This window comes from Oryctolagus cuniculus, chromosome 11 (assembly GCF_964237555.1).
Source record: "Oryctolagus cuniculus chromosome 11, mOryCun1.1, whole genome shotgun sequence".
NCBI lineage: Eukaryota > Metazoa > Chordata > Mammalia > Lagomorpha > Leporidae > Oryctolagus > Oryctolagus cuniculus.
In genome coordinates, this window is record NC_091442.1 from 14079901 (window position 1) to 14091117 (window position 11217).

The 11217-nt window shown below is 58.6% G+C and overlaps 1 protein-coding gene across 1 annotated transcript; it reads left to right on the plus strand.

Moving 5' to 3' along the window:
• The first annotated feature begins 1223 nt into the window (after positions 1-1223).
• KCNS1 (potassium voltage-gated channel modifier subfamily S member 1) lies at positions 1224-9478 on the plus strand. Its single transcript, XM_051845007.2, has 3 exons — positions 1224-1545; positions 3536-4583; positions 6763-9478. Exons 2-3 carry the CDS (start codon positions 3555-3557, stop codon positions 7231-7233), a joined length of 1500 nt encoding a protein of 499 aa, XP_051700967.1. The 5' UTR covers positions 1224-1545; positions 3536-3554; the 3' UTR covers positions 7234-9478.
• The last annotated feature ends 1739 nt before the right edge of the window (positions 9479-11217 follow it).

Here is an 11217-nt window from a genome sequence, read left to right on the forward strand (position 1 = left end):
TGCAGAATGCAGGTGTTCATGCTGCGATCTGCCTGTGAGGTCAGGCAGCAAGGAAGCGCAGGTGACTCCAGGCTCTGAGGCTGATCCCTAGCAGACAGCTGGCAGCAAGACGGGCATCTCAGTCCTATAAGCACAGGAAATGAATTCTGCCAACAATCTGAGCATGGAAGAGAACCTCGGGTCAGAATCTCAACCCTGGCCAATGCCTTGGCTTCAGCCTGGGGGACCCTGAGTAGAGAATCCAGCCATGCTGTGCCCAGACTTGCGACCTAGAGAAACAGTGAGAACTCATTCATGGTGTCTAAAACTGCCCAAGTCCGGCATAAAAACCCAGCACAATGGAAGTCAAAGACTCACAAAAATGAAAATGTAAAATGTGACATCAATGATTTCTGTATTGATTTCACATTGGAATTACAACATCTTGGATATACTAGGTTAAATAAGATATATTATTTAAATAATCTGTCTTGTTTCTCTTCTTTTAAATATTGCCATTAAAAGTTTAGATTCTATATGCAGTTCACGTTGTATCTATTGAACCGTGCTGGCCTAGAGGAAGTCAGCGGTGTGACCTTGGGAAGGTCTCCATGCCTCTCAAAGCCTCATTTCCCAGCCGTGAGACAGCACCTGTCCCGCAAATAGATTTGCAGCCTGAATGAGATGAGGCCTGTCTTGGCCCAAAGTAAGTGCTAGGTAGTTGTTACTAACTCTCCTTATTAAAAACAACATTTTTGTTAAGTCTTGCATCAGGCACACCCCAGCCACTCAATACATAGGTGCAGATCCTGCAACTTGACACAGCTCCTTGGCACATTTCTCCCCTCCCCTCCCAGCCCACTTGGAAGATGGGAAGCTGTGGCCCTTGGGCAGAAGAGGATACGGGGCCTCAGGAGCAAAATACTGGGGAGCCATAGCCCACCCGGGGAAGAGCCAGGCCTTGCACCTGCTCTGGCCTCCCAGGAAAATGAAGCGGGGAGCCACAGCTCCCTAACCCAGATCCCCCACAGCCTGAGCCAAATACCTGTGCTTCAGCTACAAAATGAGGACTCCAGGAGCCCACCCCTGCCACGTCTGGGTCAGGGATAACTGAGCTAAGCACCTGAAGCAGAGCGCCTGGCACCTACTAAGCACTCAATTAAGCCAACTATGATTACTATTGATCCTTTGCCAGACAGGCTGGGGCTGCAGTCCCTCCCGAAGGGGATTCTCAGGCGCTGAAGCTAAAGGATCCCTCCTTCCCGGGCCCCTGGCTTGGGAGGACACCCGGGCTGTTGGCCCCAGCCTCCAGACACCAGCACCCTCCAGCCGAGTCAGGAATAGAAACCACCTCCTCCTGCCGCCCGCGGCCTCCCTCCCTCCCCCGGCAGCGATCGATGCGGCCGAGGCCGCGGGGGACGCAGGAAGCCAGGGAAGGAGCGGGCAGCCGGGTCTCCGGAGCAGCAAGGCTCCGCGGGGCCGCGGGAACAGACTCCAGCCCCGGCGCAGCCAGCGGCTCCCAGCCTCCGGGGACAGACGCGCCGGGTCCGGGAGGGGCCACGACAGGTAAGGGGCCTCCCTCGGGAAGGGGCGTGGTCCAGGAAGGTCCCGGGTCCTGGGCAGCCAGAGTGGGAAGCCGGGAGCTGCCTGGGGCTTCCGGGGCCGGCCCCCTCTGGAAGCCCACCCCAAGGAGGGAAGGATGCAGAGGGCGGTGCTTTGGGAGCTCCCAGGTGGACCTGCCTGCTCATCTGTAAAATGGGATTGGAAGACCTTGCTCATTGGGTCTGAGGGACTAAAGGAGGGGAGGGGGTGCTCAGGGGAGTGACCAGTAGGTAGTGAGTGCTCAAATAGCCTGGCTGCTGCCTGCCCCCACGGTGCCAAGGTCGAGCTGGGTTCCTTGGAACAAGTCGCTTAATCTTTCCGATATCCAGGTTCTTTTCAGGAAGTGTTGGTTGAATTACCCCCATTTTATAGAGCAGGAAAGGGAGTCCCAGAGAGAGGAAGGCAGTGGCTCAGGTCCATGCTGCTAACGAAGAATGGGTGCCAAGTCCAGGCGCAGGAGCCAAGAGCGGAGCTGCAGCCCACCCTGCTCACTGCCCAGCTCCGCGCCAGGGACCACGCTGCCACTCTGCATCTTGCAGCCTTTCGTAGAAACTGTGCTGCTGCCCGGGACACAGACGGGGAAACTGGAGCTTACAGAGGGCAGTGGATCTGCTCAAGGTCACAGGGGCAGAGTGAGAATCTGCACTCAGACCTGGTCAGAGGGAAGTACAGGGGATGAATGTTTACTGATCAACTACTGTGTCCCAGGGCCTCGGCACACACACTCACAATGACAGTCCATCCAAACTGCCATTATCCCCGTTCTAAAGACAGGAGAGCTGAAGCCCACACAAGGGAGGAGACTGGCCTGATGTCACGTAAGTGACACAACCAGGGTGAGAACGCCAACCTGTGTAAGAGCAGGCCCCGGGCCAGGTGCACCCCAGGAGGCAGGCAGTCCTGAACCCACAGGGTCAGGCAGTGAGTCACTGGCCTTCCGTGCAGCGGGCAGGGGCAGGACCCAGCGCCTCCCCAGCAGTCCCTGACGCTGAACACTCTCCCCGCCCTACCTTAATCCTCCAGCCGCCCTTGGGGGTGGGTGCTATTGTCTGCACTGTGCACTGTGCCAGAGGCAGAGCTGGAGAACAAGTACCTCCCCCCCGCCCCGGGTCCCAGACGTACACCCAGGTGTGCCTGCCGCCAGGAGAGCGTGGCACAGGTGGATAATTGAGTAAACCCCTTCCGTGAGCCAGGCCTGATAGACACTCGGAGGTTGGTATTTTAAATCTCCATCCTCTAGAGGTTCAGAGAGGTGAAGTGACTTGCCTAAGGTCACACAAGAGAGCCAGGGTTCAAGGGCAGGCCTCAGGCCCCAGAGCCTTCCCACAGTGTAAATGAATAGCTCTCCTTCTCCACCGTGTGGGGAATCACCCTCCAGGCTGTGAAACCACAGACAGCTGGACCCCAGGCCCAGGGTTTCTGGGTCAGCAAACCCCCCAAAGGCTGAGACCACGCATCCCTGACAAAGTCGCAGGTGAGGCTGCTAGTCCCAGGCAACACCTGGTCTAACTAGGTCTCCCCTCGCCGCCGAGGCAGGGAGCTCAGCTAGCTCCACTCTGCAGAACACACAGGTTCCGAGGACTTGCACGTCGGGGACAGAAATCCAAGTTTATCCAGGAACGGGGCATCTGGGGGGAGGAGACCTACCAGGTGCCAGGGCGACGCCCAATCCCATCGCACACGCAGTCCTCCCAAGTCGATGTCTGCAGGAGAAAAAACAAAACGGGGCGGGAGGTCAGTGATTGGGCCAAAGCCTCCAGCTGGGGAGGGCGCATCCTCGAACCCAGGCCCGAATCCGAATCCTGAGGCCCCCAGACACCCACCGAGCACCCACTGCACGCCGGGCGCTCCACACGCGGCTGCGGGGTGGGGCCGGGCCTTTCATCGGGATTTCCTGGCAGGGACGCCCCGAGGTAGGGGGAGCCCCCTCAGCGGAACCTCCCGCTGTCCACAGGCCCGCGCGCGCCGCAGCCATGGTGAGCGAGTCCCCGGGGCGCGGCGCCGGCGTCCCCTGGCGGCGAAGCGACGAGGCGCTGCGTGTGAACGTGGGCGGCGTGCGGCGGCGGCTGAGCGCGCGCGCGCTGGCGCGGTTCCCGGGCACGCGGCTGGGCCGCCTGCAGGCCGCGGCGTCGGAGGAGCAGGCGCGACGCCTGTGCGACGACTACGACGCGGCGGCGCGCGAGTTCTACTTCGACCGGCACCCGGGCTTCTTCCTGGGCCTGCTGCACTTCTACCGCACCGGCCGCCTGCACGTGCTCGACGAGCTGTGCGTCTTCGCCTTCGGCCAGGAGGCCGACTACTGGGGCCTGGGCGAGAGCGCGCTGGCTGCCTGCTGCCGCGGCCGCTACCTGGAGCGGCGCGTGGCGCGGCCGCGCGCCTGGGACGAGGACAGCGACACGCCGAGCAGCGTGGACCCGTGCCCCGACGAGATCTCCGACGTGCAGCGCGAGCTGGCGCGCTACGGCGCGGCGCGCTGCGGCCGCCTGCGCCGCCGCCTCTGGCTCACCATGGAGAACCCGGGCTACTCGCTGCCCAGCAAGCTCTTCAGCTGCGTCTCCATCGGCGTGGTGCTCGCCTCCATCGCCGCCATGTGCATCCACAGCCTGCCCGAGTACCAGGCCCGCGAGGCGGCGGCCGCCGTGGCCGCCGTGGCCGCGGGGCGCAGCGCCGAGGACGCGCGCGACGACGACCCGGTGCTGCGGCGCCTCGAGTACTTCTGCATCGCCTGGTTCAGCTTCGAGGTGTCGTCGCGCCTCCTGCTGGCGCCCAGCACGCGCAACTTCTTCTGCCACCCGCTCAACCTCATCGACATCGTGTCGGTGCTGCCCTTCTACCTCACGCTGCTGGCCGGCGCGGCGCTGGGTGGCCGGCGCGGCGCGGGCGGCGAGGAGCTGGGCGACCTGGGCAAGGTGGTGCAGGTGTTCCGCCTCATGCGCATCTTCCGCGTGCTCAAGTTGGCGCGCCACTCCACGGGGCTGCGCTCGCTGGGCGCCACGCTCAAGGTAGGGCCGGCGAGGCCGGGGCGGGCCGGGGAAGGGCGGTGTGGCCGGCGCAGAGCGTGCGGCCAGGGGCACGGTGGGGCGCCAGGCACAGGGCTGGGTGCCGGGTGTTGTGCGTTTTGCATCAGGTCTGACTTTCCCTCCCGGCGGCGCTGTGGCCAAGGACGTTACAGTTAGCCGCCCAGGTTCCCAAGGAGAAAACAGAGGCAGGGCTCGGCTGGTCGTGTTTAGCAGCCAGACACACAGAAAACAAGACGGAGGTCACCTCGGACGGGTCTGTCCAACGTGAAGCAATGCATAGCACGGGCATAGGCAAAGCGGGCGCCGACTGCCCAGCTGGAGCCTGCGCCGCCAGGCACGGACTGGAGAGATGCTGAGCTCAGGGGGTCTGGCTAATGGAATTCCCTGTGACCACCTAGGCCACCTGCCAGCACTCCATTCCCCGGCTGCCCTGCCAGGAGGACATGCAAGGGCCTCCCTTGAGCCCCCTTTGCGTGCTAAGACTCGGGGTAGCCCCAGAGCCGCCCCTCCCTGAGCACCAGGTCTGAGCCAGGTTCCAGGCGCGATTTCGTCTTCCGGAGGACTGCGTCAGGAAGGTGCTGTGGGTTCTTCTCTGCAGATGCGAGGCTGGAGGGTTGGCTTTTGAAAGCCAGCCTGCAGTCTGTTGAGCAGGTCCTGGAGCCAGGCCCTGCATGGGGCACAGGGTGCAGGTCGCTTCCCTGGCCAACTTACAGTCCAAGGGGTGACCGAGGCTGGTTTGGGGAGGGAGGCAGAGTGAACGGCTTGTCCCGCAGCCTGGAGAGAGAGCAGGATGTTTGCTGGGGGGGTACAGGGGAAGAGATGTGGTTGAAGAGGCGAGAGGGATGATGGGGTGCGAAAAGGCCGTGACCTCTTGGCCCACAGCGCTGGGCCCTGGTGTGTGCACAGGGTGGTTGCCACAGTGTTATTGTTGCTGCTGTGCAGGTGTGGAAACTGAGGCTCTGACAGCGGACAGGACTGCCCCGGGGCCCCTCTGGAAGCAGTGGCAGAGCTGGGAATAACCCAGCGGGGTCGGACCACAGCACCTCGTGCGCTTTCTGCTAAAGCTCCGTGCCGCTCTGCGGCGGGTCCCTGAACGGTGCTCAGGAGAGGCCCTTGCATGTCCTCCTGGCAGGTGGCCTAGGTGGTCACAGGGAATTCCGTTAGCCAGACCCCCTGAGCTCAGCATCTCTCCAGGGAAGAAGACCCCCTCTGCTCCAGAATTCGGCTTTGCCTAAACGGTGCAGAGGGCCAAGGCCTGATGATGGGGAAGGAGGGAGGAGAGCATCAGGTGGGGCTGCCAGGGGCCACGACACAGGAGGCAGATACTGCACACAAGAGCCTCGCCTCTCAGCGTGGAAGTTTGTGAGACAGACCCTGTGCTGCTGTCCCAGACCCTCCTTCAGGTTCTGCCTTTTAGTAAGATCTCGCCATGTTCCCTCCGCACTTTACAGTCTGAGAGCCTCTGCTCCAAACTGGGGGCTCTCGGCCTCATGCCATTGACGTTGGGGACCAGAGCATTCTTTGTTGTGGGGACCGTCCTGCGCACTGTAGGATGTGAAGCCCCATCCCTGGTCTCTACCCTCTGGGTGCCAGTGGCACACCTGGCCCAGTTCTGACAACCAGAAGTGCCTGCAGATGTTGCCAGGGGCACGCTGCCCTAGGGCTTGGCTTCAAGGGTAGAGCAGACACGCACACCCGTGGGCGAGCATGTCCTGTGTCATACACCCTCTCAGCTTCCACGAGGCACAGGAAACATTTTGTACTCGTCACACATGGGATGGACCCGTCCAAAGTGTGTGAAACCAACTCTGCATGGCGGGATATAAACGCCAGCTCTCTTGGCTCTGCAGCAGTGTGGAAGATTGCAAGCTTTTCCTTCGCCGGCTGGGGCCGCCAGTGGCCCCCAAGTTAGAAGGATCAGCTGGGCCCTAGCAGGATCCCTGAACAGCAATTAGGCCTGTGCTCAGGCCCAGACAATGTTGCTGCCTATGGTAGTGGAAGATTTTAGTTGGGAGTCAGGAGACCTGGGTCTTGGCACTAACTGTACCTGTGACTTTGTGACCTGGCCATCTTAATCCATGGGCCTCAGTTTCCCCACATGCCCAATAGCAGGTCTGTAAGCCCATCCAGCTCTGACTTGGGTCCCTACGTTTTCTTCCAGCATAGCTACCGTGAGGTGGGCATCTTACTGCTGTACCTGGCCGTGGGCGTGTCGGTGTTCTCCGGTGTGGCCTACACAGCTGAAAAGGAGGAGGACGTGGGCTTTGACACCATCCCAGCCTGCTGGTGGTGGGGCACAGTGAGCATGACCACAGTGGGCTACGGGGATGTGGTGCCAGTGACGGTGGCTGGCAAGTTGGCAGCCTCTGGATGCATCCTGGGGGGCATCTTGGTGGTGGCACTCCCCATCACCATCATCTTCAACAAGTTCTCACACTTCTACCGGCGCCAGAAGGCTCTGGAGGCGGCCGTGCGCAACAGCGACCACCGGGAGTTTGAGGACTTGCTGAGCAGCATGGACGGCGCGTCGGAGGCCTCTCTGGAGACGTCGCGAGAGACCTCCCAGGAGGGACAGTCTGCAGATCTGGAGACCCAGGCCCCCAGTGAGCCTCCAGACTCTCGGGGGTGTTAAAGCCAGGGCTGCGTGCCCCCCTTCCCATGTGCCTAGAGTCAGCTGAAACAAAGACTCCTCCCCTGCTTCGTTTCCTTGTCGTAGTGAGACAGACTCATGCTGGCCTGAGAAATAGGCCCCTTCCTCCGTGGCCCAGAGCAGGAGGGCACGGGCACAGCCAGAGAAGGTCAACAGGAAGCCAAGGACTCCTGGGCCCCTGCTGTTAGCCAGCCAGATCACATTTGGCCTCATGTTGGAAGATGAGAATCACCCCCTTTTCACAGGTGAGGAACTGAGGCTCAGAGGGGCACTGTCTCACCCCCACGTCACACAACTAGGGAGCGCCAGTCAGCTGTGGAATGCAGGCTGTGGTCTGCCGAGTGTCCTGTCCACTCTTCTGCCCTCACAGAGTTTGTGTGTGGATCCCCGAAGTTGATGCATAAGATGAAAACCCTCTGTCGGAGTGAGGCAAAGGACCAGGCAGGGAATTCGAATGTGGGAGCCCGGGACCTCAGCTGCGGTTCTTCCAATAGGAGGCAGCCTCCAGGTCTTCCATCTCTCCCATGGGCACCGGCTAGACCCAGAGCAAGGTAAAAACCGAATGGAGCAGAGGAGGCACTGAAAGGCCAGTTCTGAAATGCTGGCGGCAGGGGGCTGGCCACCAGGACCCCAGCCCGACCTGGGCCCCCGCCCTACCTTTAGTACTAATGGCCCAGGCAAAGGCGTGGGACTCCCAGCCCTGTAGGGCCCTTGCTGGGGACACAGCTCTCACACTCCCCCGCCGAATCTTCTACTTGCTGAGAGTCGGGGGTGGCTCCTCCGCTCTGCACAAGCTGGGGCTGGAGCACCCATCGTCCGTGCCCCCGAGTCCCATCCCAGGAGCCTCAAGATGGAAGACCTGGCTTGGCTTCACTCCAGGCGTGGTGCAGAGTGGATATGCAGTACGTGTTGAATGAAGTGTTTACCCAGTTTGTTCAGCCTACATGGAGGGGAAAGGGGAAATAGCCAGAAAGACACCATGCCCGTGCCAGGGTGTGAACAAGATGGAAAGGGAGGCCCGGTCAGCTCTGCCTCCCCCGTCTCTGCTTCATCTGTGACTTTTCTACGGTGAGTCCCTTGTAGACTGTTCGCACATTCAGCACATATCCATCACCAACAACTATCAGCCGTGGTTTCACGTGGGGCCTGCAGACATCTTGTTTAGCTGAGCAGCATTTTTAGGATATTTTAAGGACCTGAGTGGCCGTGGGTGAGGATTGCGCTTTCCAGTTCCCTCACCTGGTCCCCCTGCCCACTTGGGTGTTGCACACAGCCACTGCTCACCTTGACCTCACTCACCCGGCCTCCGCTTTATTGCCTGCTTACTAGGTGTAAAGAAAAAATGGTTGACAAAATCTATAGCCCTCTACGCCTGAAGCAGACGAGTAGTGGGCAGATGCTAGTGCAATAATCCACATAAATATACCACAGGAGACTTAACACGTGCGGGGATCATAGCATGCATAACATACCAGCGACCATCGCCTTGGAAGTCTCACCCGAGCACATGATGACCTCACCTGCCACCAAGGGAGAAATACGCTACCTAGACCAAGGGGGTCCCGTGGTGGGCTATTCCACGCAGAGGGAATGGCACGTGTGAAGACCGCACGCATGTCACGCACAGGGCCTAGCATGCAGTGGGTCCCCGACATACACATGGATTCCAAGTATCCAGACTGGAACAGAGGCTGGGGCACAGCCAAAAAGGCCTCCCAGGAATTCACCACACACACAGACACCAGCCCTCCCGCACATGTCCAGGCCCAGTTGTGCCCAGGTTGGGGTACGAGGATCAGAAGAGCTGCATGTACCCCTACGTGGTCTTGCCAAACATATCAAGAAGCCAGATGGCTTCCAGATGTTCTGATCCCGTCAACGAAGAGAATTGCCTGGCCTGACTCCACTGCGAGATTCTGTGTGATCTTGACCAAAAAAAAAAAAAAAAAAAAAGGCAACTCACCCTCACTCCCTTGTTGTCAGTGAAAATCAGTATGCAAATAAAGAGTGAGGCCCAGAGACCTGTTCCTGCTTGTGTGAAGCTGATTTCCTGACTGCTGTCTTGACTAGGGAGGCTGGGTGATACGTGGGATGACTTGATGCCAGTCTGGGATGTGGCACAGCCTTTGTCTCTGGCTGGTCCAGCCAGAATAGGTTGCATGGACCAGGAATCCAGCTGGAACTAACTCGGTCATTGGAGTAAAGAATTAAAGTCATGAACAATGGTAACAATTAGGGGTAACAATTAGGGTTCTTCGGTACCAAGCAGCAGAAACTGACCTCTTGAAGCAAAAAACCGAATTTGTTGCAAGGTGCCTTGGTTTCCAGGGCTGCCATTACAAATTGCTACAAACTCAATGGCTTAAAGCAGCCGAGTTTGTTGTACAGTTCTTCTGGTCATAAATCCAGAATCCCGGTGTCACCGAGCCACGGCCCCTGCACAGGCTCTGGAGGAGAACTTCCCCCTTGCTTCTTGCAGCTTCTGGTGGCTACATCACTCCAGGCTCTGGTGCTGGCATCACATCACCGTCTCTGTGTGTGTTAAGTGTCCCAGTGCCTCCTAACAAGCACACATTTAGGGTCCACTGGGATAATCCAAGATAACCTCCTCTCAAGACCCTTAATCACATTTGCAAGACCCTTTTTTCCAAATAAGGCAACACAGAAAAGTTCCAGAGGTTGGGCTGTGAATACCTGCTTGGGGGTATATGTGATGCTTCTCCAAAGGAGACGCTGACAAGGCCTCTGGACAGACAGCACTGGGGCCAGGGCCGGGGGCAGGGGAGCTGGGGGAGTGCGAGGGCAGGGGCGGGGGGCTCGCTGACCTCAGTTTCAGGACCCAGGAGCATTCTGGTCAGGACACTCCTGGCCAGACAGCCCCCTGCCGCCCACCTTCCTTCCCAGCACCCTTGTGCTGTCAGTTCCAGTCCCAGGAAGAAGTTAATTTTACTTGAGTCGCATGCCTTGCCCTGGGTGGGGGGGATGCGAGGCAGGGTCCTGGATTCCCACCTGCGGCAGATGGAGGAAAGGTAGTTACCCAGGGAAAAGGCCATGTGTTGTCACCAAAGTAAAGAAGAGGGGCATTAACAAGCAAAAATAGCAGCGGTCCACTATGCTGCAGCCCTGGGCTGCCCAGCACGCCATACCCTCACGCCTTCGCACATACAGAGTTCTCTACCTATTCCCACCATGAATAAACTCTCACACATAACCACAAATATGCTGATCCTCTCCCCAAAGAGAAGATGCCATGGCCGTGTCCTGTTGCTGAATCCAGCTCTGATTTCATTCCTCCACTGGCACCACTGATCCTGTCTGGGTAACATAAGCAATCAACAGCAAGTATGACTTGCACAGCATACACTATATATGGTACTGGGAAGGAGAAGAAAGACACACCAGGAGGAAAATAGGTCACTGCTATGCCCTCATTCCTGCAATGGTCACGAGGCTGCTGGCATTTCTAACGGCCTGCCAGCTCTGTCATGACGCCCCTGCTTTGGGCCAGTACCTCCGTTGGTTGGGGTTCTTGGCTTGGAAGGGTGACCTACGCTTCACTCCCAGAGCACATTATCCCTTGGTGGTCCTGCCAGGATGTGGAGATGCCCCAGAGAACTCCTTGGTGTCACCTGCACATGCTGCCTTCTTGGTGCAGTAGTGACTGTATTTCCCCTGGGTCGTGTGGCTGGTTTCCCTGCCGACATGTTGGATCCCTTTATATGTCTGCCCTTAGGGGTAAGAGCTCAGAAATTGCACAGGTGGCAGTCTGAGTCTGCAGTGCAGGCAACCATCGCTGTAGCCCTAGTGGAAGTTCAAATGTACTTCAAAACGTTGGACAATTTAGAAAAACACCATGCAAAGATTAAAAAATGCTTTTGTATCAAAATAAACAGCTTTTAATTACATTTTCCATGAATTTTAATCATATTCTTCCCGTGGGTACCAAAACCTTTAAGTCAGCAAAAC